Source organism: Chaetodon auriga, chromosome 18, assembly GCF_051107435.1.
Source record: "Chaetodon auriga isolate fChaAug3 chromosome 18, fChaAug3.hap1, whole genome shotgun sequence".
In the NCBI taxonomy this organism is placed as follows: Eukaryota; Metazoa; Chordata; class Actinopteri; order Chaetodontiformes; family Chaetodontidae; genus Chaetodon; species Chaetodon auriga.
In genome coordinates, this window is record NC_135091.1 from 21,858,927 (window position 1) to 21,886,627 (window position 27,701).

Sequence of the window (27,701 nt, forward strand, 5' to 3'; positions counted from 1 at the left end):
TTTTCAGTCAATATTAGTGAATAATGTGCAGACATTTTTTTAGTTTTTCTTCGAAAATTCTGGAGGGAAAGGGAACTGCTCCCATAACGTAGAATTCATTTACAACAGTGGTGGAAAGTGACGAATCAAGTGCTGTACACAATTTGGAGATACTTGAGTACTGTATTATAGAAGTATTGTAGTTTTTACTCGCTGCATTTATAATTTGAGTTACTTTGCATATTCAGATTAACAATACAAAACGTAATCAACACATAAATTATGATGGAACATTATGGTACCAAAAGGAACCAGTGATTAATCCCTGGCAACATTTCAGCTGTTCCCTCCATGTGTGACCACTGCTTAGGTCTGGTGGCAAGAGATCTTCCTAATAACAAGAGTAACAACACAGAATCAATACATTTTGTATTTTACTTCAACATAGCTGAGATTTGGTATAATTTAGATGAATGGTTAGCCCAGAACACACATCCCAGGAGAGCATACAGCAGGGTAGGGTTAGTCCATGACTTAAGTTTCCAGGGATATACACTCATTGGCCACTATAATAGATACACCTGTACAGTCTAATGTAATCCAGTGCAGTAGCTCAGCTGTAAATTCTGCTTTTATGTTGTCTATAATGGCCAGGGTTCTTTTTATGGTGTCATAGAGGTATTAATTCAATTACATGTTTTCGCATAGAGGTCCTGTACTGCGCTCCATCATATCCAGAGGTATTTGTATTATTGTGCCCACCTCATGTATGTAAATAGGAGTACAACACTCCTCAGTATAATGTAGTTCAGAACAACAACACCTTTAACCATGACCTCAGTAATAAATAGATGATTGAATTTATGCATTTCTGACTGTCAACAAAAACTGAACTTTGTAAACTCCATAAAAGCAGAATTCATGGCAGAGCTGCTGAACACTTATCACCTCCCGAAAGAGAGCGAAAAAGTCTTATCTTGAGATAATGCAAAGTTAAATGTCATCCAAAAAATACTCAAGTGACACTGATCTAACAATCACTCACCAGAGTCTTTATGTGCACGTGTAACTGTTTCATCATTCTTTTCATGAGTCTAATCAAAGTTGGACTTCCAACTCTGCAGTAGAATTGTTCTATTTCCTGAGAGATATTCTAGTTTGGGGTGTTAACATTTCTTAACACACAGGGACTAATGGATGAGAGAAAGATCTCACTCTGGTGATTCCAACTTTCTTAGGGGACACTTTGAACGTTCACAGTGGCCCTGAAGCAGCAGCGTACATGTGCTTCTTTCAGAGAAAATTGGAATCATCAATATGAGATCTTTCTCTCAGTTCTGTGACATTCTCATGAATCTACTAGCCATGTTTTCTGGGAAATAAAATGAAAGTTTTCACCATAATTAGTCACAGAGAGCCATAAACATGATTTGTGTTGTGCATCCTAAATCCGTCATTGTCCCCGATCTAACAACTGCTAAAAATAAGACCTCGATTTTGTGTTTTTGCACAAGCAGCAGTCCTAAGAGACTGTTCTGAGTGCAAGTGAGAGAGAGAGAGAGAGAGAGAGAGAGAAAACGACTTTATGTGCTTTGGTTGTTTCCAGTAACAGGTCTTCTCTCCCTAGAGCTGGTCCCAACGAGCCTGTGTAGTGTTGGGAGTGGGACTTCTATCTCTGCACTGCATTAGGACTGTTCCTTCGCGCACAGGCATACACTCACATGCACACAAATAGTTGTGTTTACATTATTTATGGGGACGTTACATAGACGTACATTAATTTCTTGCAGATTTACCTTACCCCAGCCTTACGCTAACCTTAACCCCAGTCGTCATTCTAAAATTTAATGATTTACATTGTGGGGACTTGCCTTGTGTCCCCATAAGGAAGGGTAGTTCCCCCAATGTGACTGTGTGAACAGACTTATGCCCCCCCCCCCCCGTGTTTATCAAATAATGGATAATTGAAATTCTTTTTGCCTTTATAAAACATGCCTCTTTTGTGTGCTGTGTGGATGTGAACGACATACCACAAACCACTTTGGTGCATCCTTTCTTATCTTCATACCACGACACACCTTGGAGCCACTTTTCAGAGAAAATCTGAATCAGAATTGCCAAATGTACAGTGTACACAGAGATTCAACTTGATAATACAGTGCAGTGAAACAAGAATGTTACAAGCTTAAGTTTAAAAGTTAAAAAAAATTAAATACAAGAATTCTGTACATTTTGAGAATAAAATAAAATCCAACAATTCCCTCATGAGCAAGCACTTGGTGACAGTTGCAAGGGAAAACTTCCTTTTAACAGGCAGACACCTCAAGCAGAACCAGGCTCTGGGTGGGTGACCAACTGCCTTGACCGGTTGGGATAGAGAGAGAGAGACAGAGAGAGGCAGGCAGAAATGCAGCAGCATAACTAGGGGCTGATCCAAGGCAAGCCTGAGCCAGCCCCACTTGTATGCAAGCTAGGAATAATACTGTAAATATGCTGCATTACGCAACATTAGCACGTATCGCAAATATGGCACATATTGCACAGTCCATAGTAGCGGGTTGTACTGTCACAAACAGTCATCAGTCTGGCTGTCAACTGCTCCTGGCCTGCAGCAGCCAAAAGATTGCTGTAGCAATCCTCAGTTTCTGTGCTGCACCAGTCTCCCGTGGCTGTGTTTCTTCAGCATCCTGTTTCCCTGGCTCCACCACTCCAACTCCACTGACAGTCTCACAGCTGGCCTTCAGCCCTGCTGCCCCATCACCAGCCTCCAGTCCTACTGCCCTGTTTCTGTCCTCCTGCTGCTGGTCTCTGGTTCCAGCCGCCAGACTCCGCCCCACACTCCAGCCACTTTTCCTGATCTCCTCTGTAGAGGTTGACATCACTTATGTTGTTACACACAAATCGAAACCAGTCTAGTGGATCACCAGCAGAGGGTGTACTTTGACCATATTATCAGAAACAGAGTCAATTCTTAAAGTCTTTCACCTCACAATAAAAACAAGTCTGTCATGTCTAACAGTGACATACTGTAATGTTGCAATATTGTTGAATACAAAGTGAATGCTGCACATCTCAATGGGAGAGTACAAGCAAAACAACAAATAACCTCAGACCTCAGGTGATTGATTCTGGCAAATAGGCTATGGATAGTTATGATTTGAATTCATGTTTGTACATGTTTGAATTACACAAAGAAAAATAAACTGTCTTGCAGTTAGTGACTGTAGCCTGTGTGTCTAATTATGGGATGGGTTGTGGGACTTATATGTACAGGTCCAGGCGGGTCCAGATTGGATTGGAGACAGGATTTGGAGCCTAATTAACATGTTGATTCTGGTACTGAGATTTTCAGGTGGACCTTTGCAGGACTCTGGTAGGGAAGAAAGGAGAAAATATGGAATTGATATATACAGCATCTTTCCAAGTGTCCACCAGTGCTGGAGGACACTGCACAAGCTCTACAACTGATCTGTCTTGTTCTCACCTTTCTGTTCTGTGTAAACACAGCCTGCAGTTCAACTGATGTTTCACTGAAATTTTGTTACATGACTGTTGGTCTCAGCCTTGACATTCAAGGCTTCCCAGTTCCAATGACAAGTGCAGAATTTAATGTTGTTATTGTTGTTGTATTTTACATGATCTGGTTAGTGCAACAGTGTTTGGAGGCAAAATTTTAAATTAGACATGTAGAATAAAGTGATTTTGATGAAATATCGCTATTTTCAGCTTAGATTTTATGATTTTCCCCAATTCAATGTTGCACATAATTTGTTCAGTGACCATTGGAAATTTGAAAGTATGATGACATGATTTTACAGTTTCTGGCTATGATAAATGTTGTAATTTTGGCAGTTTTTGAAATATGCATTTCAAACATGCCAACTGGTTGTGGGTTTAGAAGGTTATGAAAGGCTTCTTGCAGTTTAGTCCATCAGCAATTTACAAATTTGCTGCGAAACGCTTACGTTATCGGTGGTGCCATTCTGTCCACATCCGAATACATCCTCCAAGAGTAGTGCTAACCACATACTCTCCATTTTGTTACTCGCCATTGCTATCAGAGTTTAGCTCAATGTTAGTAGCTCTAAGCGGTTTTTTGGAGGAGTTGGGGGAGTTAACGCTTCACCTAGGCTGTTAACACACACCTAATTTAGTTCTTAGTAAAAATAATTTAGTACAAGAAAAACATTTCATTTATGGAAAGTTATGATGCTCTTATGCATGATATTCACAATTAGTTTCATTTTATACACACACACACACACACACACACACACACACACACACATATTTTCAATGTATACGGGATTTTCTTATTATCTTATCTTACTTCAACAGATTAGATTTAGATTTGGATTTAAATTTAGACTTATTTGTCCTTCTGTTTCCACCTTCTGTACAACCTCAGCTTACATAAATACATACATCAACCTGGACAGAAAACATAAAATGAGACAGATACATATCCCACACAACATACATGCATGAATTCCACACCATACACCCACTACCACTGCATTCTCAAACTTTACATACACAGACACACAAACTCTGGCACATTACAGATTTCTGTTCAGTTCTGTTACAGCAGAGGGGACAAAACTCCTGCTGAATTTCACTTTCTTCCATGCCAGCAACCTGTAATGCCAACCAGATGGGAGGAGCACAAAGTGTGGGTTGAGGGGGTGACTGGGGTCAAGTGCTATGATGTGAGTTCTTCGTGCAGTGGCTGTGCTGTTGAGATCTGGGAGGTTGGGGGTTGGGAGGCCAATGATCTTGGCAGCCTTGTGTCTGATTTGTGTAAGTCTGTTCTTAGAGGGGGTGACAGCAGGTGGGAGCAGTAGAGGAGGATGGGTTGAACAATACTTTTGTAAAGTTGCAGCAAAAGGTGGGGGGCAATGGAAAGTGCTCTAAGTTTGCACATAGCAGAGAGTCTCTGTTGGCAGCATTTATGGGTGTCAATTGTGTGTAGTACAAAGTGCCATTTATTGTGCAGGGTCATGCAGAGATATCTGTGGCTCTCCACCATTTCAACAGCTTCGCCATTGATGCCGATGGGGGTGTGGGTGGGGTTAGAGACTGACCTGTTTGTGCTGGAGGAGTTGAGGACCAGTTCCTTTTCTGGAGACATTTAACTGTAGGTGATTGTCCGTGCACCACTGTGTGAGATGGGAGATTATTGTTGAGTAGTTCAAGTACTGCAGTGTTGTCTGAGTATTTGAGGTATATGATGATGGGTGAGGGACTAACACAGTCATTGGTGTAGAGGGTAAACAGGAAGGGGCTCGGGACATAACCTTGTGGGGCTCCAGTGTTGGTGATGGAGGATGAGGATGTTGTACTGCCCACTTTGACAGAATGTGTTCTGTCACTGAGGAAGCTATGCACCCAGTGGATGAGAAGTGGTGGAACATTCAGGTGATGGAGTTTCCTGATCCTGATCATACTGGTGTCGCTGGATGGTATTGACAGCTGAGCTGAAGTCAATGAGGAGAAGTCTGGCAAAGTTACTAGGTGATTCGAGGTATTGTAGGATGGGATGGAGGATGCTACTGCATCCTCAGTCCCCCTTTTGGCCTTGTAGGCGAACTGGTTTGGACCCAAGTGTGGTTTGATGGTTGGAAGAATGATGTTGAGAACTGGCTTCTCCAGGCATTTCATGATTATTGAGTTGAGTACAGCTGGGCGGTAGTGGTTTGGTTCTGATAGGGAGGATTTCTTGGGTGGGTATTCATCAAAACTTAGTACTCTTAGGTATGATCAAAGTCAAAGTCAAAGTCAAAGTCGGGATATATGACATATGATATATATGATATAAAGCAATTTGAAGTTCCTTTGGTATGAAATGTGCTGTATACTGTAAATAGGCTTGCCTTGTTAATATTGTGTTCTTTTTTGCAGACAATATTGCCTGACATCCTATTGCCTTCTTCAAGTGGATTCTACAGAGTGAGAGACTTGGGAGAGGCAACTGACTTAAGTTTCCAACAACTGACGGATAGTATCATGTATTCAAAGAAACAACAGATGCACAAGAAGAACTGACTTCAAACTGACTTTAATCATTTGTTCATGCTTGTATTCAAACACTTCCAGAAGCAAGATCATAACATTATTCAGTTCACAGAATCTGTTATAGTCTGTGTGATTACTATTTGGGTTTTCTTTGTGTGGTTGTTCCTGTTTGTAATTGTCTCTCCTTGTCTGCAGTGGAGGTGTGGCCTGGCGGTGCGGCGAGCTGACGATGCACCTGAGGCTGATCTCCCCTGATTCACCTCATGATTTAAGCAGCGTGGCAGAGTCGGCACGCTGCCAGATTGTCAAAGCTGTCTTGCCGAGACTTTCCAGCCATTTCCTTGTTGCTGTAGCTTTCCTGTACTCTCGTTGTCTTAGTCGCTTGTGTGTGTATCTAGTCCTAGCCTTAGTTGTGTAGTTCTGAGTCTTTTGTTCGGTTTGTATCAGTCAAGTGCTGTCTTTCTTCCTACCCACTCGCCACGGTGTAGTGAATGTTTTGTTTTCTTGGGCTGATTTTGTGTTCATTATTATTCAAGGATTTTGGTAGTGTTTTTTGTGTTCTTGGTTATTGTTAATAAACTGTTTGTTTAACGGCTTCCTTGGTTCTCTTGCTGTTTATCTGCTCCTTGGGTCCTGCAAAAGAATTATTGATTCAACTGAATCATAACAGAATCATTGCACTTTACAATGAAAGGTTGGTCATACATACATTTTTTTCAAAATGTTTATGAATAAAACTTTAAATATCTATTAACTGTTGTTTGTTCCCTTACTGCATGTCACATCATTAGTGAGGACATACTATTGAGTTATCAGCAACAAACATAAGGATTGTGCTCCTTGCTATTGACTCTATTTGTACACAGTTATTGCTGACATAGATTAATTCTGCACGTGTCTCATTATTTGAAACATAATTTGTTATAATAGAATGTTTTGACAGTATTGTGCTGTATTAAACTATGAAATCCAATTTTTTTTTACTGTGGAAAAACTTTAATAACAAAACCTAGAGATGCTGAACTATTGACTTTCACACCAACTAAGACATCAAATGTTTGTTTGATGCCAGTATAATTATTGCAGTAACTAAAAAATACATTTGTAATGTCATTTAACCCTGTTACCCTGTTTGCAAAACAGAGAGATTTGTTGCACCTATTCATATATTGCAATGACACTGAAAGAATGTAATGTTTTTCTGTGTAATGTGTTGTGTGTGAGTTTCCCTTCCAGTTCTGCAATGGAGGTATGGCCAGGCTGTTCAGTTGGCAGACAGCGCACTTGATTCTCATCCACTGATTCTCTCCCCATTTAAGTGGTATGGCTGAGATGTCTCGTTGCCAGATTGTTCGAGCTTCATGCTAGACTTTCCAGCCATTTCTTGTCTCTTGTATTCCTAGTAGCACTAGTATTGTTCCTTGACGTCTGTGAGTGTATCTCAGTTGACTTTGGTTTGTTATTCCATAGCTTGTTCATCTAGTTTTGTTTTCTTGTTCTAGTTGTGTGTTAGTTCCTACCTGCTAGCCACGGTGTAGTTGATTGTTTTGTTTAAGGGCTGTTTTTGTGTTTGGAGATTGTGTTTTTGTTTGTTCTCATTTATACTGTTGTGTCAGGGTTTTCCTTTCTTGTTAATCAACTGTTTTGGTTTTAATGCTCCCTTCGGTCTGTGCTTTGTGTCTGCCCCTTGGGTCCTATTTAAACTTAAAGAAAGTCTAAATGTAACAGACTGGAAAGTGTCAATGAGGATATTTTAATCTGAATCAGTAAAATCGAATGTTGCACAGTCTACCCTCACACCTAGAAGTCTGTCTGCTTCAGAAGTGGCTTTGGAATTGGAATCCCTCCTGTTTTCAAACTTAATAATGAACAATTCTTTTATTCTCACTGCTACTACTCTTCATATGGGACCTGTAACTGGTAGAAATGTAAATCAAATTAAAGCTCGAGAATGAAGTAAGGCTTTTTCATAAATTACACTCCAAACAAAATGAAAATCACTGAACAAATGGTACCTACAGTCTTCTTTTTTGTGTGCCATGGTAAGGATTGCTTGGCAGAGTCAAGAGAAAGAAGTTTAAAAAAACAAACAAAGAAACTCATCTCTGCTGTGTCCAAGATGAGTCATCAGTATTTTATCTCTCAAAGTACAATTGAGCAGGAGAGCTGTGTGGAGACGTGTGCTTCCTGGTGTCTCACATAGTTTAAGTCCAAAGCTCTTTCAATCCTTCACCTCCACTTTGTGTGTTTGAGGGGACAAGTGAATGGCAAGAGGGTGGGGGGGGGGGCAATATGATGCTGTTTGGGACAATTAGTTACTCCATCATCAAAAGTGGACATACTTTATTGATGAAGTAGCACTGTCATTAACTGAAGCAGTCTGAGGGTGCAATATGACTCATCAAAGCCAACTGAAGTTTACATGAAATATTTGCATGTTAGTGTGAAGTTGCTGGTATCTGTGAGGCACACAAAATATATGCTTACATTTAGGGCTGGGCGATAAAACGATAAGATATGTCTCGCGATACACACGTAATCAATATCAATAAAAAATGCGTTCGATAGAACATTCGATAATTTTTTTTCTTCGTCGGAAGAAACCACAAGTTGCGAAGCAAGGTTGAGTGTACAACCGAGGGAGTAATCACTGATCAGTGGGAGTGACACGCCAACACGCCAATCATTAGATCCTTGGCGTGGAGTGACATGAGAAATAGAAAGTGAGCGCTGCAGCAAGCGAAGAAACTGTCGATAAAACAGGGAAAGTCAGCTCGCCAGTATGGCAGTTTTTTGGATTTTGTAAGTCAGACCGTAGTCAGACCAATGTGGTCTGTAAAGTATGCAAGACTGTCGCCCCCACCAAGACCGTTTAATACCACAAACTTGTTTTACCACCTAAGCCGCGCTCACCCTTTGGAGCGCTGCCGTATTCGCCAACGTCCAACAGCATCTGCAACCGCAGCACCACCGCACAAGCAGCAGACCACCATGCAGAGGTGCTCTGCTTCAGTGCCTTATGACAAATCATCTAAAAGGCACAAAGACATAACGGAGGCCGTGGCATATCATATAGATAAAGACATGCTTCCGCTGAGCACTGTGGAGAAGACGGCTTATAAAAATCTCTTACATGTGCTTTTTTATTTTTTCTAAGCACACTTGCAATAAAAATATAATTGAACAGTTCACGTATGTTCAGAGTAAGAACAGTTACTAAAGTTATTCATATGTCTAGGCTGGTTTTATAGTTCAATCAGTGTTACTGTCTATCATGTTTGTTTTTTGTATGTTACAGATGTCAAGTCTACCTCAGTTTCTGCTGTGTTTACAAAACACTGCACATATTTGAAAACATTTTATTCACCAGAAGCTGAATCAGCTTGTGAACTTCCTGGCACTAAACCTGCAGAAAAAAAAGTTGTCAGGTTTCTCTAAACATTTTTACACTTTTATTTACATTTATTATTTGAGTGTTTTCCATGGTTGTGTTGACATTTCCTTTCCTTTCTGCCTTGATAGCTGAGGGGATTATAATCAGAGGAAGGTTAAATTTAAAATAAAAATGTTTGAATTTAATATATTTTTCTCCTGGTCCTTATTTTAAATAAGTCATAAAAAATATCAATAATTATCTATATCGACCGATTTACACTCATATCGTGATATAGTTTTCAGCCATATCGCCCAGCCCTACTCACATTATTTTGTTTATTTGATTAATAATTTCTTTGGCTTTGGTGATTTCTTGAACTTTCAAATGTACTCTCCTACTTAAAACAATAGTAAGAAAATGTAGCGGGTCTCCACTGACAGATATATAGATAATCCTCTGGAAATATACAACAGAAATCAGTGAAGCAGGACAACTGTTGCTCATTCTCCATTCATCTGGATTATCTTTATTTTCACTTCATTTCAACCTTTAAACTGCAATCACGAATTATTTCTGTTACTTTGTATTCATTATAGTACTGGTATTAACCACATTTGGATAACATTCACATTAAATGTCAATTTTATTCATATTTTTAAGAAATTAACATATCAAAATTTGTATCAAACCAAAGATAAACATTTCCCCCTTTAATCATGTCATCTGTCTATCCATCATGTATGCACTTCTGTCTCTCACACACATCATCTTTATCCTTTCATCAAAAGAGTATTTTCTTTATGTAACTGTACATCAAGTACAATAAGTACATTAAGTGCTCACTTAATATAACAGAATAATCTCCCTTACAGTTAACTATTTCATGTTTACACTATGTGAACACAAACTGAAATAATAAACATGGCTGACTCATAGTTTGCCGCTTTAACCCGTGAACTTATTATTGTTTACAACTTACGTGTGTGCCCTTCACCAAGGCTACAGCCGTAGCTGATCTTAACCTGCACATTAGCATTAGCTTAAACATTTCGAGCAATGCACTACACACACACAACTGATTTTCACACATAGAGCAATAGCCTACAAATGCCCAATTTGGATAATGTACCACATATACTGATTTCCACACATATAGCAATAACCCACAAATGCCCAGGAGCTGAAAGAAACAAACCAAAGTAACTGTTTGACTACGGCATCGGGCGGCATTTCCTCCACTACAATCGTCACGTACTGTGACACTTTATTTACACACTTAACGAACTTTTAGCTTATGGACCACCCATCACAGAGGATTCATATTAGCTTATAAACATCTGGAGTCACATAAAAAGTGAGTAACCAACCTGGAAATATAAAACAGAAATCAGCAAAGCAGGACAACTGCTACTCATTCTCCATTCATCAGGATTATGAGCCCCGCTTCCACGATGCCTTGCAGAATCCCATTGACGCTGCCGGTAAGTGCTGCCACCCACCCAGTGTCCATTTCACGCAACAGCATGTCATTGTGTTTCTCTGTAATTTCTTATTCTGAATTAGACAGAATAAAATAAAATAATACCATGGCAACAAACCAAAAAGTGAAATGAAACAATAATAATATCTCAACAAAACACCTTTTTTGTGAGTATCACAAAAACAAAAAGCTATATAATAGTAACCTCCTAAGAAGTATGCTCTAATCTATGGACAGGTGGTGACAGGGCAGCGCTTTGGTTTCATCTTGTGACTGGACAATATATGTGCATCTGCTATTTCCTCTCTTGTTTGAGGAGATATTGAATGAGTGACCCGGGGTCTGCCTGCCCTATTATTTTTCATGTTTTCTCACACATGCACACACCTGTTTGGAGGTCCTTTCAATCTGAGGCTTGAAACAGATCTTTGGGGGCCCACTGGGATTGGCAGAGCCAGGTAGTCTACCAACTGCTGATCCAGTGATCCATGAACCTTGGGCCAGAGTGAAAACATGTTACCAGAATGAGGAACCATCACTGCTTACTGCACCTGAAAGATAAAATAGATTGGGTAATTGAAAGCCATAGTGAGAGTCCAGTGACTCAACAGGTCAACATTAGGTGGAGATTAACAACCTTGCTCTGATGCATACATTTCCCACTGACTGAGCTATCGCTAATATTAAAACATGTCTTTGTGCCATCTTGATGAAGACCCAGTTCAATTCATTTCAAGCCCAGTAATACCTTGATTATTATGTGATATACCCATATTATGAGAATCCCCTTACATACTATGTTTTGGGTAAGGTTTATAGCATTAATTGTGGGAAGATAATCTCAAATACTGAAGAAAAGGAAAGAAAATGTCATTTTTTTTGCCAAATGATGTGCCCGTGATTCTTCTGTTTGGCATCACTGAAATTTTAATGATTGTGGTAAGGACCCCCTGGAATGCATCTGAGACAATTGTCAGGCAACAACTTAAAACAAACAGTACTATCTAAATATTAAAATAGAATGGAAATAGGTTGGACAAGATTACTTTGAAAAGTATAAAACGCCTATGAAACATCGGTGCAAAACAAACACATGTTTTGTGAAGAACAGAGAGTTAATCAGAATTTAAAATAATTATGAAATGGGGAAATTAATCATATATGAACGCAAACACAAAAGAATGACAAAGGAAATACATTCTGAAAAAACTGTAAAAAAAAAAAAGAAAAAATGGATTGAAAACAAAGATTAATCAGTCAAATTAACGGCAGGCTCACACCAAAGTGGCATGGAATTTAGAGCTTCACCTCACCAGAAAAACAACTGTATAGTTATAGGTCGAATAGGTCGACTTTGCAAATAGGTTATTATGACACGTTTGTCTTTATTTTTAAGTGGCAACCTCTGGTGGCCATAGCTAAGTCTGCTCTCTTCTCAATCTTACCTACTGCAGCTTTAAAGTAGGTAAAGTGTCACACCGTGCACTGCTCCTTCACGCTGATACCTGCAACGGACTCACAAAACTGTTATGTGGGTTTGAGTGGCTGGTGGTGACTAATGGGAAGGTTTGTTTTAACCTCCAGAGGACGGACATTTTGAACTGTTAGCCATACACTAGTTGGCTAACTATTTTTCTCGTTGGGGGAAGGGCGGTTCGGGAGCAGTGAAAACTTTTAACATTCACCTCTCAGTTGACTCCCCGATTAGCAATTTTTCTCACTGCAGTGGCTATTTGTGAGCAGTGAAAGGGTTGTTCAAACCAGTTAGACTGGACATCATTACCCCGAGAGCTACTCGTTATCCAGCTACTTATTTACTGTTGTGTGCCGGAGTTGGACACCGTCTCACATTGAAAAATCGTGACACAGGCACCGCAGACACACGAGATGGGCTGCACACCGCGCCTCCAGCAGAGCAGAGAGAAGGGCGACGGTCCGGCTGTCTTGTACTGTTAACACGTTGTATTTTGAGATGACTATTTATTGAAATGTGCTCAGCTAAGGCTAACAGCTAGCAAATTAGCTAATTCAATGCATGGGAGGGACAGGTGACTCCACCATATTGGCTTTCATGATGTAAATTCTGCCCGCCTCTCCTCTCCTCTTTTCTTCCCTTTCTTCTTTTCCTCTCCATTCTCATTTCCCTCCCACTCATCTCCTGTCTCCTTTTCTCCGGCCCTCTCTTCTTCCATTTCCTTAGACTACTAAGCCAACACATATCATTCACCTTGGTCTTCAGGGACTGTTGGTCATCCTGGGAGATGATCCTTCTGCCTTCTTCAAGACCTGCTCCGTAAGTAAATAAATTTGTTTAAATGTTACAGCTGCATGACATGACTTGATGAGAACTGAAAAGACTTGACTTTAAAATCTTACAAAAATATTTAATTAACATTAAATATTTTGCTGTGGCTGTACAAAACACTTTGGTTTAAGTCTCCTATCCTGCATGAACAGTTTCATTGTCTATGGGGCTTGTCAGTCTAAACATCTGAGGACATTTTTTTGGACCATACAGTGCTATCTAACTGACAATTGTGTTGTCTTCTTGTACATCTGTTTCTTTCTAAGGATGCAACTGACAAGGACTCATACAGTCAAACTCCAGTGGGAATCCTCTGCATCGATGAAGGAAACCCTCAGCTGAACCCATCGAGAGTGGGAATCGTTTTGGAAGGGAGTGTGGTGATGGATGAGCTGGCCAGCCTTCCTCAGGCCTTCTCTATCCTTTTTGGATTGATCTCCGCCCTGCACCTGGACTATCCCAAGTACATGAAAAACACTTTCTACTTTGTCCAGCAGGTGATGCTCAACCTGGGTAAAAGTCAGCTGGCACCTGAAATTCAGACTCTGAAAAATCAGCTTGCAGTGTAAAACAGGGTTTCGGGTAGTTATGCTACTGCTCCAGATGTTGGATGCTTAGTTTTCACTTTTGCACTTTTAGAAAAAACTTGTTTGCACTGGTTGCACTTTATGTCGTCTGGTATTGGCATTGATTGTGGTGTGAATGAAGCTGTTGTTTTAAACATTTTTTGCAAACTTTTAGAGTGATATATTAATCTGTAAATTCACTTAAGAACTGAAGTTAATTTTTCCCTACCTGGAGTGTATTCATTTCTTTCTTTTTTTTTGTTTTTTGAATTGTTGTGATCCTACTGTTCATATGTTTAAGCATCCAAAGTTAAAACAGCTGAGAAAGTTTGTTTATTCACCTCTTAATGTTTAATTCAAAATATGTTCTCAGGAGCTGATGAGTCAGGGTTTATTGTCAGGGTTCAGACAGACAAACTGGGGACCCACAGAGCAGACCAGAGACTCTCAGGTGAGAAGAGGCAGTTTATTAACAATCAAGGTCGGTACACAGGGGGCAGTCAGGAAAAGCAAAAGTACAAAAAGCGCCAGGCAGATCAGAAGTCAAAAATACAAGCAAGAGTCCAAAAACCAGAAAACCGTGAGGAAGGCAAAAGTACCAAGACGCTGGGCAAAAAGGCAACAAGAGACAAAACAGGTCGAAACACGAGGAAGTCATACACGAGGAAAATGCCGGAAAGCTACTCACGAGGGATGCAGACAATCTGACAAAGACACACTGGGGAGAGCAGGTATGTATGCACACGAGGGCGGACACAATGAGACACAGGTGAGGACAATGAACAATCACACACAAGGGGAGTGAAGACACCTGACAAGAACACACAAAACAGGAACTGAAAATACCCTTCAAAATAAACAGGAAACGACAGAACAGAACACAGACTAGGGCCTGACATTTATATGTTAAAAGATGGGCCTCCAACCTGTAAATCAGGGGCTGCCAGTAGTGCTGTAATTGTTTTTGAGTAGCTCACCAGGCATTCTTTCACTAGAGCTGGTAGCTCTCAGAGAGAATGGCTGTAACCTTCTTTTTAAATGTTAGGAATTACAGCTTCAAGAAAGTTTTAAGGCCAGGCATTATGTACCTTAATGTCGTATTTGTACTGTATGTTGTAATGTATAAGTGAAATAAAGCAGAAAAATAATGTCATTTTGTTATTTTAATTTCCTGTTTATTAAAATGTTCAATTGTAACAAATTAAAAACAGAAATAAAAATTGTACACATTTTGAAGATATAAACTGAACAAAGAAATTAATATTACAAGAACTGAATCAAATCAACATGGAATTAAGTGCAATGAACTTAAAATGTTAGGTGTAATAATTATGCAAAACAATTGATATTGTAAACTGTTTTGTTAAATCAACTTGGAATTTAGTGTGTTGTACTTAAAATAGTAAACCTAGCCCCTTCAAACATTTAAGTTAAATGCACTCAAGTTTTTAATCACACATTACCGATATTTTTTAGGCCAACCTCAAATTATTTAAGTAAATTCAACTTATCCGTTCTTAGAGTGTAAGTAAATAATATGTAGATACAGTCTGCTCTGCCCTTTCTTATATAATACATTTGTATTGTCAGTTCAGTCCAGTTCATTATTCAGGTGAACACCCAGGTACTTGTAAGATTCCACCATCTCAATGTCCATTACCCTCACATACTGTGGTTGGTTGGCAGTCCATGATCCATGCTGTGAGGTGGTGGTCCACCCCTGTGCGCTCCAACTTGTCCCTCAGCAGTGTGGGAAATCCAAAAACATGACTCTCATAGTGCTCCTAACCCTTTCCCGGTGAGAGAGAAATCTATGTAGGAAGCAGATGACAGCGTCATCCACCCGAATGCCAGGTTGATAGGCGAACTGTAGTGGGTCCATTGATGGGCTCACTTGTGGGTGGAGATGGACAATGACCAGCCTCCCCAGATTCTTCATCAGGTGTGATCTAAGTGCCACCAGCCTACAGCTGTTGAGGTTCTTGGGCTATGGGGTCTTTGGCACTAATATCAAGCAGGATGTTTTCCAAGGTTAGGGGGCATTGGACAGCAAGGGCATTGGACAGCAAAATGCAGCGGTTACACAGGGTAGCTGTGAACTAAATGTTGTGGGAACGGGGATGTAGATGGGTGTGTGGCAGTACATATGGGCTGCAGATGATGGGACTGGACAAGGGGATAGGCAGATGACTTTGCAAATTTATTGAAGAAAAAGTTCAGATCATTCTCCCACTTTCAGGCCCCAAAGGGTTGAGTTGAGTTGTTCTGCTCCATCTTATTATCCATCTTCCTCCTGTAGCTGTGTTTTTTTCTCCTTGATTCTCCTCCTCAGCGCCCTCTGCACATTCTTTGACTTAGTTTTTACTTTCTGACCCAAAGAGTCTCTTTTCACCTTGAGGAGAGCCTTTATGTCAGGAGTAACGCAGGGTTTGTTGTTGGAAAAAACATAGCTCAGTCTTTGGGAATGGCATTTTCCACATTGAAATTGATATAGCCTGTTATGAACATCATAAAGTACGTCCTATACTGTTCTATCAAAACGATTATTCAAATCCTCCTCAGCCTCATTGGATCATCCTTTCATTATGTGAGTGACAGCTGGCAGTGAGTGATTTTTTTTTGTAAAAAGCGAGGAATTGCACCAGGTTGTGATCAGATCTTCACACGGCATGGAGAGGTGATGAGTTTTGCATATTGAGCCAATGTGGGCAGTGTGGAGAACAGAGGAATGATTAAAGTCACCAAACATAAGATGAAGGGCATGCAAGTGTTCTGTCCGCAGCCTACTTCTGACTGAGTGGGACAAAGACAACAACATCGTCCCAATGGCAGCAAAAATGGACCAGACCTTTCAACCTAAAACCAGAAGTTCAGAGACTGAGTGATCAGTTTCTCACATCTCTACATGAGAGGGAACTTCTCCATCCTGATGAAGAATGTCCAAGAGCCTCTATGATTGCTCCTTCCTGTCAGAAGACTTCCAGCAGAGAGTTGTTCTCTTTGTTTCAGGTGAACACATTGAAGCAACTCCAGGACTGTCAGGTGGCGCTGCCGTAACACTGAGTGTCCTCCACATGAATCTGCTCTCTTCCTCTGTCTTTGTTGTGTGCTTTTTCTAATTTAACTGTCACAGCTTTGAGAAGAGAGATGTTCTCAAAAACTACTGGAGGAAAAACTTTGCTTTTACTTGCAGAAATTTCACTTGAAATATATGACATGATAACATTAGAGAATACCCTTGGTAAAGAGTAAGGTATCATGCTAATGGCTGACAGCTCAGTTACTATGGAGTTGTTCTTGATAATGATATGCCCATAGTTACACCATCTATCATAAGCACATTCTGTCAACCCTCCCTTCTTCCAGTTACAGCTCTCCTTTGTCCTCTAACCGCATCAGCTGGAAACTGTCCAATGCAGTGTTTATGTCTGGAGCTAGTGTGATCAGTCATTTCTCCATAAATGGCATAATGCCACACTCCTGGTTTTCCCTCTGGTGCTGAGTTTGTGCTCATCCAGTGAACAGGGGAAAGATCTCAAGTTCTTCATTATGATTGAGGGGTGGACTGGTTTGTCATGTCTCCTCTGGGCACGGCACTCAGCCCTGGCACGGCTTATCTTTTGCTTCCACTTCAGCTTGTGGGGAACATTGGATCTCTCCCCAGGTAGCACAGACATGTTACAGAGCGTTATCAGCTGATCCTTGGCATAAACAATGGGGCTGTGGTCGTGCTCAGGATCCCAGGATATGATTGTTAACAGTACAAAAACCAGTAGAAAGTCCAGCACAAACCAAACAAGTTTAATGTCCATAGTGCAAGTTAAAATGTGCATGTATAAAAGTACTATAAAAACAATGCTGTAATAAGCTGGCACTTGCCCGGCACCATGTTGAAAGGTACCCTATGGAGGTTTTGACCATTAGTGGTACTTTGGAGCAATGTCTTGTTTGTATCTCCAGCTCTGCAAGCAAACAAATTCCACAGGATGCTTTTAAAGAAGCACTCCAATGAGTGGTCATACAGAGTACTACTCTGTCTTTTATGGCTCAAGATGAGCTTTGCCAATGTTGAGAAAATAAACACAGATGATGTCATCCTGGTTATCTCAGCTTGGGCTTGAGAATTCAAATTTATAACAGGAAGCCTAATTTACCAACTGCCAATGTGGAATTTGAAAGACATTTTTGCATCTACCAGGAAAGAAAAGTCAAACAAATACGAACAAACACATTCCGGCTGCATGGGAAATGTAGAATCCAGTATTTTTGATGTTGACCCAGTCAGAATATCTCTGTTGCATCAGTTATGACCTTTTTTTTTTTTTTTTTTTTTACATCTGTCTATTGCAAGTCTCCTGTCTTTGGAAGTGCAATATGAAAATATTTGAGTACTAAACCACTATGCAGTAGCTTTAATGATATTGTTGACATAACATGCTTCTTATGACACACTGGGCAAGTATAATAGCGTTTGAACATTTAAATAAGCTTTTCAAGAAAACACATTGTAAGTCTGGCCTTGGGTATATTTTTCTCTTTTATTGGGACACAGTCGAAGTAGAAAATATGCTGAACACAGATAAAGCACAGAGAAAGCTAGTACAAACCATGCCAAACACAAAACATTTGAGTACATCTGACAATTATGTAAATTAAAGGCTTGCTTTGGTATAGCAGCCAATAGTACCCTCAAATCTAAATTTATAAAGTATGCTTTAACAACAACTATCACTGGGGCCACTACAGAATTATCCCTGCATGATCTAATCTGTAGCATTTCATTAACTCACTGTCATTTTGACATTTACACTGTCAGCATTTGGAGAATATTTGTGAATAAATCTTATCTTTACTACGATCTTGGTTTAAGTGTAAGGAGAAATTCTTAGAAAATATCATATGTCTGTAAATTTTTTTTTTTTTTTTTTAGAAGTTTGTTACTAGGAGCGTCACCTTATAGACACCACTGCCAACCCCATATGGTCCAGCTATATACCAGGTCTCTACCTAGTCTTGCTCTTCCAACTCTGTAATTCACTAATGAGCTGAGAGGACATTTGAAGATTCAGGGGTATTAGTGGCTGCTATAACACAATTTGTACATGTATCTTTAACTTCAAACAAATTCAAGGTAGATTAAAGATTCAACATTCAGTATAGATTAAGTATGCCCCTTCTAAAACAGATAGATTTTTACAATGTTTTCAGAAATCAACCAGAGTCAAATGTTCATGTCCTTTAAAATTACTTCAATAATTTTCTATTATAAATGTATCTGAAACCCACTCTTGGAACAAACCCCTTTAATCAGGAAAGGAAACGAAAGAGAAAGGGGCTAAACCTCAGAATCCTTCTTATCCATAATCCCTTCCTCCATTCCCTTCACACCTAATATTTCACTTTAGAAACTTGGACCAAGCACAGTTAGACTCTAGGCTGTTGTCACTGTGGCACTTGGATCCAAATCGGCATCATCTCCTGTCATCAGAGGACTGCCCAGCCTATAGGACCGCAAGAAAGGAGGGGAAAAGAGTTTTAGTGCATGAGTGAATTATGTGGGGTAGCAGGCAGAGAAGCTCACTTAACAGCAGGGGTGGAGACGTAGGGTAGGAGGGCTAATCCAATCTGGATTAGGCCAAGTGATTTCGCTAGAAGCAGAAGGTGAGCTGGTGACATACAACAAGGCAATCTGGCTGTGGGTTTGAATTAGAGTTAAACTGTTTGAAAAAGATTTTACAGCAGGTGTCCAAACAGTTTGTGATAAAAGCAGACTGACTAAATCCCTACTGTTAATCTCTTCACAAGTAAAGCTCTACAGTGATATGAATCAAATACAATTTTAAACTGTGTTATAAACAAAACAAGTAAAAATAGAACGTTAAGGCAAAGCAGGCCTCCGATTGATCTCTGCTACACATGGACGGATTAACCTGATGGGCTCATATATAAAAAATGCTGTTGCGCCTTTACTGTGTCTGCTGGCAATACAGATGGTCAGATGTGCTGATGTCATTCACTTAAACAGTAAGGTAGACAGCTGATTGAGTCAGGAGTCATCTGTGTGGATTCAAAGTAAACAACAATAAAAGGTCAAACTAGCCTTGTTAGGTGTTTTAGTTACGCTACAATACCTCATTCACGAGAATCTAACCCCAGTATTGATAAATTCTGTCAGTGTTCTAAAAAGTAACAGACTTTTGCTTCACAGACACTTACATAGTGTGGTTTTATCAGAAACAAATGTACATCAGATTTGCTCAATAGTATCTGATAGCTGTCTCAAGACTCAAAGAGTTGAAAAGTCAAGTCAAAAAAACCCAACTTTTTTTCTGTAATAGCAGTAAAGCAGAAACAAAGACCAGCAAGGTTGATCTGGACCCACAAGTTTGTGATATTGCTTACCTATATTTTGTGGTAGCAGGCTCACTCCCCTTGGTCTTGCTAGACACCAAACTGCCGTCTTTGGAAAACTCTGAATGCGAAGTCAAACTAGGTCTCTGTTCAGATTGGACACGACGGGTAGAGTTGTCTATCTTTCTCATGGGTGGCCTGCCTCGGGAGGCCTCTCCCCATGGTCTGGGAAGTACAGAACTTGCAGAGGTGATGCAGGCCTGAGAGTTTTGTGATTCATTCAGACAGAAGACTGAACGGGCATCATTAAAGGACACAGATGGAATGATCTCCTCAGTGTTGTTATCTGTGGCACGTATAACTGTTCTTGGAGAACCTGGGCGAGAAGAGGGCCTAGAGATGGTCTGAGGTCTGACCACAGGAGGACTTGGAAATCTGTGGCACACAGAGGGACAAGATGGCGGTAGGCGGACTCTAGAAACAGGTGGTGCTGTCACAGGCAGGCTTGAAGAGGACATCTCACCCTCATAAAAATCAGTGTTTTCACATCTCTGGCCACTTCTAGGTTGAAAGGGTGAAGGTCCTCTGCTGCTTAGTTCTGCAGTATTTCTCTTGTCAAGAGATTCTGCTGCGTTGCGTAGGTGAATGATCTTACGTGCCTGCTGGTAGAGACAGTTAGCCTTCTCCATTTCTGGATCTTGATCAGTATCTGGTTGCTGTTCTGTATCTTTCATCCCCATAATGGCATCCTGTCTGACAGGATGGGCAGACAAGGTGCTAATCGATCTCCGTCTCACAATGGCACGACTTGGTAGCACTTCCACATTTTGCATGGATGCTTTTAGACGCTGGGAAAATCCTGTGTTTTGAATTATCTTTGGGAAACTTCGAATTGAATCATTCTGTGATCTTTCCTCATCTCCTGGTATGCCCTCAGTACTCTGGAAGGAATTGTCCATCAGAACCTCTGGGGGTGGTGGTGGTAGGTTGTCTACATCCAGGTCATCTCTGCCATCAGCCCAGCTGTTGTTGTTATGATTGCCATTGATGACTATACCCCGCTCATTACTGTTTACTGTGTCACTTTTCCTGGGCCTCCTGATATCAGGTGGAATATTAGCAGGCCTCTGCCCTGGTCTACCATCCAACCCTTGGCTAAAGGTGTTTATCAGCCTTCTGACAGATTGTCGCTTGGGCGGTTGAGGTGCTAAAATTGGTAAGGAGCAAGGTGACTGATTTACTCTGAATGGAGCTTTTTGTGCACCAGCTGATCCACTTAATGAATGCCGTCTTAGTACTCTATACATGTTACAATGAGGCCCTGCTAACTCTTTGTATCCTTGGATTTCAGCCATCTTTTTCATTTGCTGAGCCAAGTTCCTCTGGCTATTTTGTAGATCCTTCATTATGTTTTCACTTCTGGTAGATGAAGAGTTTTCCAGTTTGGTTGAGGTAACAACAGTCAGGGGTTGTTCGACTGTTGGCTGCTGATCATGCATGACATGTGTACGCATGCAGAGAAGAGGTTGACTGGGATCTGGTGGGGAAGAGTTTGACCTTTTCCTTTCAGGCCTATCACATTCATCATCCACATACACATCATCATCATCATCTTCCTCCTCGTCCTCTTCATCATCTTCATTATGGCCTACCAGGTTCGGTAAATTACTGGGCAGAGTATCAAATGTAGCACGAATGTTAATTCCAGACCCACAACTTCCAGATCCAGCACTCCCTCGGTGGTGACGGTGCCTCTCAGACCCTGTCAGACTTTCATTTTCTCCCCCAATACCGCTATCCTCACTGTGCAGTGCTGAATCCTCTGGGTTAGATTTCCTCATTGCAGCTCCCTCCACCCGTGCCAGCACCTGAGCCAACCTCTGTTCTGCTGCCTGCTTGGCCTGCAGCTTCTCAACTAGTAGTTTAGAAAGAGAAGAAAAATACTCCACTGCCTCCTCAAGCGTGGTGTCACCCAGTGCATGGACTGAGCCCCCCACAATCCTCATTTTCTCTGTTGAATGCTGTAGCAGTTGCTGTAACAGATCTTGAGGTGGATCAGGAGGGCTTGCTGTGGCAGTGCTAGGTTTAGCTTGCATAACAGCTGGGGCCATCATCCCAGATGGCAAAGCCATGTAGTCTCCATGCTCTTTCAGCATCAGCTCCCCCTCTTCAGCCATCTCCTCTAGACCCTGGTTGATCTCCTCAAAGCGCAACACCAAAGCAGACATCATGGGCTGAAGGGACAACTGTGTCTGGGCGGCCTGGTCCAGCAGGCCCAACAGGGTCTCATATTTGGAAATGTTTGGGTTCAGAAAGGCATAGGCTGCCTGGTGAGCCCTGACCATGTGTGGTGGGAAGTCCACCTTTGCTTGGAGAACAGAAGACTTCTGCCTTTCATAGGACTTTTTCTGGCCTTTATTTTTCTTTCTTTTCTCTGTTTTTTTAATCCTAACTGTTTGCACAACATCATCGACTACCTCTCCGGGTATCACATTCACCTCTGTTTCTTTGATGTCCTTGTTTCCTGCGTTTTCGACAGCCATTGTGTCGGAGGCCAAATGAGACCTTGCAGTCTCATTCCTGGGATGATATTCAGTGGTTATTGGAATTTCATTTTCTTTCTCATGGGTTTTCAAACAGTCGCTCTCCTCCTCCGCAGGCTTAGAATTGTCATCATCCTGTGCTTCAGCCAGCAGAGTCTTTTGAGGTGCAGTGCATTCAGGCTTTGAAAATAACTTTCCCTTTGATGGAGAGCAACCCATTGTTGCAGTCAAACAGGATTCAAGAAAAACTTAAAAATAATCCTTGCTGAAGAAAGTTATTAGCAGGAAAAGATGAAGCCAAAATATAAATCCATTGGTACGGATCTCTGTGGTTGGTCTTCTAGAATCCTCAAACTATGGCTTTGATAGTCCAACCTTCACAGGCAAGGTTATCATGTATTTCTTCAGTCATTTTATGCTTCCTCCTCAGATTTTTGTGCTCAAACTGTGAAGTAAAAACACCTGCAACCTGTTGAGTGAACTGACTACTGACCAGGGCCTGCGAGGGTAAGGAGCTGAGAGGATAAAGAAGGATTGAGGAGTTTCTTCCCCCTCTCTCCTTCAGCATGCACAGATGGTCATGTTAAGTGCATCAACACACACACACACACACACACACACAGTCATATATTTAAGACTTTAAGCTCATCAGGTTAATCAGAGCCGAGTTTGTCAGGTGGTGTTTTTAGCCTCATCGACTCTGCTGTTTACATGTACTATTGAGTTCACTTGAAAAACAACTCTGCTTTTGGAAAACTGTTTGCCAGAAATGGCCAGATTCACTTGATGTGGATAATATTTTACTTGAGTGTAAATAAAGTAAATAAAGAGATATATATTTTAGGACCATCTAAGGCTGTCCTAAAATTATTCACAGACACACACCATCACATGCACACATGCATGTACACACACACACACACACACACACACACACACACACACACACACACACACACACACACACATGCACACACATTCACTCACATGTCACATTTACTGTAAATGCTGGGAAAAGGTTCCTGTTCTGTGCCAAGAGTTTTATGGCTTTCTGACTAAATGAAGATAGGAACCATAGCAAGATAGTGATCTTTTGTTGTACCCGGCAGCATGAATTCCTGTCACGCAGGATACTTATCAGGTTTAACTGACATACCTTCATGTCACAATGACCGATTGGCTCGCTTGACTTAAAGCAGGAAATCTCTTGGACCAAAAATAATTGTCACCCTTCACTCAGTAAATTACTCATTCAAGACTCAACATCATCATCAACAGAAACATTTGTCTCACCTGGCATTTATCCAGCCCTTGAAATACACTGCACCTGCACACTGACCAGACTTCACAACATATATTTATATTTGATTTTCCTTTTCCTTTTTATTTCCTTTTGTGAAACTGTGTGATTTGAATCAAACATATGGAAAGCTTTGGCTTTATTAATGGTTTCTAAATTATTTACTAATGCATTATAGATGTGATAACCCATTGATATAGAGCAACTTTTGCAATGTGAGGTTAAGAAAAAAATTTCTGGCGGCTGAATCAGTAACGAAGTCATTAGTAAACTGTCAGAAATGTTTAACTTTTTAAGAAAAAAAACTGTCGAGCCTGTGTGGCAATCCTGGATCAGGATCTCAAACAACTCATAAGGTGCTTTTTGAAGCAGTCCACATTCAAAATGTGAAAAGAGAAAGACCATGCTCATGGTTTCTAACAGTTTACAGACCACCATTTTCTAAAGGCAAGTCAGCTCATTGGATTCTAGCAAAGAGGTTAAAGGAAGACTAAAAACAGTGTGTTTTTCAGATGAATAGGTCTTATCTCAGCCAAATAACACAGGCAAACAAGTAACAATAGCAACAGACACCAGTGAGGCCTGAGGATTTGGATCTCCCTGCTGGACCTAATTGCCTGTCAAATAAGTTACATTATATCTGTTAGTTTATCCCATATATTCTTGTATAAGCCATTTACTGTCTGATATGTCACATACAAAACATGGTCAGAGGCCCATAGGATTCTAGAAATACTGAAGTCATGCGTCCAAGTCCCACCAATGACTTGCCCACGAGTTATTACTTAGTAATTCATCTTTTTTTTTGTTTTTTGTATCTATTTTACTGTTCAATTACATTCTCTGTAAATTCTGGATGTTATTTCATTTTGTTTCCCAACATGGAAACATTTATGCTGTTTTGAAGCCTTGTCTAAGGCTGTGGTATTCTTGGCAGTGGCTTTATTTTTAGGTGACCCAAAAAGCTAATTTCAGTCATTGAATGTAACCGTATGAATGTTAGACTCTTCCCTTGATTGACAAAGTTTTAAAAAAGTGCACTCCGAGATAGGAGTAATCTCACCATCATTATATCCCAGAAGGCCTGAGCCCAGTTATCTGTTTGAGCATCTGTGTAATCCTTGCTGCCGCCCACACCCAGGTGTACCACAGTAACAGGGCAAGCTGTTGGCCAACAGAAAAGACGAAGCTGAAGCTGTTGGAGGTCTGATGTCTGGTTCATGTGCTGTGTGCTAGTTTAGTGGACTTAAGTAAACACAAATTTGAGGTACTTAGGCATTTTTAGCATATGGTCTGTCATACTTCCATTACAATTCACAGGGCAATATGATACTTTAACTTCATTACATTTATCTGACAGCTATAATTACTAATTACTTAATCATCTGAGAAAATATGATTATCTTGTAAAAATATTATTTGTTTTTGTGATTAAGCTACACTACACACTAGTTTAATCTAATTAATATAATGCAGTATAATAGTAACTGCAGTCTTTACATCTTGCTATACTTCATTATCTATGTATATTTATGTTGTGCATGAAAGACAATGGTAAACAACATGGCAAATGCCACCACATACACGTTATTATTTTATTTTGCACTTGCAGTTCAGCAAGTGAAATTCACCATCTTTTATCTACCCCCCAGGTCCTTTGGTGGAACATTATCTGTGTGCACCATTATGTTACAACTGCTATTCACTATTTGTCTGCTAATGAGATGCTAAAGCATCATTCTAAGCAGGCCTACATGTTGAATTAAGTTACTGTTGGGATCACTGTATTTTACTCTTTATGTGTATGTTTACCAGATTAATTACTTGCTGTATGTCCTATGAGGACTTAATGTTGATTTTTCACTGGTGGCCAGTACCTTTGGTCTAACTCTTGTTTATGGAATATCATTCTCTCTGATTTGTAGTCACTATAATTGAATTTGCTGTGTGTCCAGTAAAAACCTCAAGGGCAATCTGCTATTTTACTGTAAGTGTGTTTAGCTGGCTGCATAGCTATGCACTGACACTGAAGGCAGAAGATTTTTATTACTTCATCTATTTATTTAAATATGACCTAACACACAATCCAGGTGTTGTCACTGAGATACTGTATCTTACATTCTTAATCAAATGCTCCAGTTTAAAAAGGTGATCTGAGTGAGATCAGAAATGCATCTGATAACTAGTTTAAAGACAACTTTTAACACTTGCTTAAATATCTGTGTGACAGTAGTTCAACCATCTGACAAATGTCAGTGACAATAGCTGCATTGTGACTTTGACTGTTGACATACGAAAATAAGAAATCACAAACAGTTGAAGAGAACAGAATGTTGGCTATCATTGCTTTTACAAGGAAGTAGTCAACCATTTCTGGTAAGGCTGATAATTATAAATCACAGTTTTTGAAAAGCTCAGGAATGGACTGGGAGGGAATAGGGGTATTCAGATGAGTGAGGACAAGCCATAGCCAGTGTGTCGACAGGACAAGCAGCTTTAATACCTTTGAGTTGGATCAGTCACGATTGGCTGACACTTGTGTAACAGTTTCAGGTGGCTGTGCTATGCTATTCTCAGCTGATTCCCCTCCAGTTTTTTGCTCTCAGGCTTGCACAACAAGAGTGCTATTGTTGAGCCATCTCCCGAGGACAGATCATGTCAGTGTTATCAGGAACTGTTTATTGGTATGTGGAGGCAATGGTTTACAGAGAACATGTAGCTCAAGAAAAGATAATGAAGAATAGAAAGCTCCATTTTGATTCACAATTTACTCCATTATGATTATTAAATAATATTTTGGTTGAATTCAGCATTATTAATCTTGACTCAACTATTGGTCTGTGTCATTAAATCATCAATACATGCTTTGTTATGTGTCTTATCCCAGTCTAAATAATGCACACTATATGATATGACAACACACAAGTTTTGGTATGAACTGAGGATAAATTCATGGTGTAAATAGGATGTTTGAAGACTGCATGGTACATAAGAAAACGTCAAACAATCTCAGGCACCACCCTGACTGAGGGACAGGTATCTGTAAATGTTTGGTGAAAAAAGCATGGTTTACTGGAGAAGAGCTGTACAACTTCTTTGAATGTTAATGGACCAGAATATAATAACAGACATAAGAAAGCCGCTTATTTATATCTCTTGACTATTGTAATATTATGCATGTTCATGATGGTCTGCACAGGAATGTCTATGACTGCTATGCATTGCTCTCATGTCTGTACTGAATATAAGATACTATCTGACACTGGATATCTGGACCCTGTTTTATGCATGTTTCTAAATTTGACCCTGTTTTATGCATGTTTCTAAATTTGATAATTTTTTCTGGATTGGATGTAGACAGACTCTCCTCAAACTTGATATTAAAAATACTGACGTTTTCATTGACGACACTTACATTCAAGTGTCTTTAAGAGCATTTTTTTTCTCCGGAGTGGTGGAGGGACAGTATTATTTAGTATGTCCGTACTTAATTTTGGAGGGAAGGGATTACACAAGAATGCCCAGTAACATGTTCAACATTTTTCTAATAAAAATTAAAATTCTCCATTTTAAAAGGATATATGAGTTGAGCGCTCAAAAATAAAACTACGTCAGCCAATGACAAATACAATCAAGTCAAGTCCAATGGAACTGTGCATTGTGCAATTCTGCAAACATTAACCATGAAGAATTAACAATTCTTTTGCAGAAAAATAAACATATCTGCCTTTTCAGGAAGGACACGTGACCTTTCTGGACTTATGGTGTCTCTAGCTGTGGAGAACA

At 40.2% G+C, this 27,701-nt stretch overlaps 1 protein-coding gene across 1 annotated transcript; it reads right to left on the reverse strand.

Moving 5' to 3' along the window:
* Window positions 1-18,246: 18,246 nt before the first annotated feature.
* On the reverse strand, window positions 18,247-23,116 carry pcare2 (photoreceptor cilium actin regulator 2). The gene is made up of 2 exons (XM_076755560.1): window positions 20,124-23,116; window positions 18,247-19,222 (listed from the first exon to the last, which is right to left on the reverse strand). Exons 1-2 carry the CDS (start codon window positions 22,832-22,834, stop codon window positions 19,153-19,155), a joined length of 2,781 nt encoding a protein of 926 aa, XP_076611675.1. The 5' UTR covers window positions 22,835-23,116; the 3' UTR covers window positions 18,247-19,152.
* Window positions 23,117-27,701: the final 4,585 nt, after the last annotated feature.

Coding starts and splice junctions, on each gene's coding strand:
- pcare2 (XM_076755560.1), bottom strand. CDS start 22,834: ATGGGTTGCTCTCCATCAAAGGGAAAGTTATTTTCAAAGCCTGAATGC. Junction 19,223..20,123: donor CCTGCTACCACAAAATATAG/GTAAGCAATATC, acceptor GCGGTCCTATAG/GCTGGGCAGTCCTCTGATGA.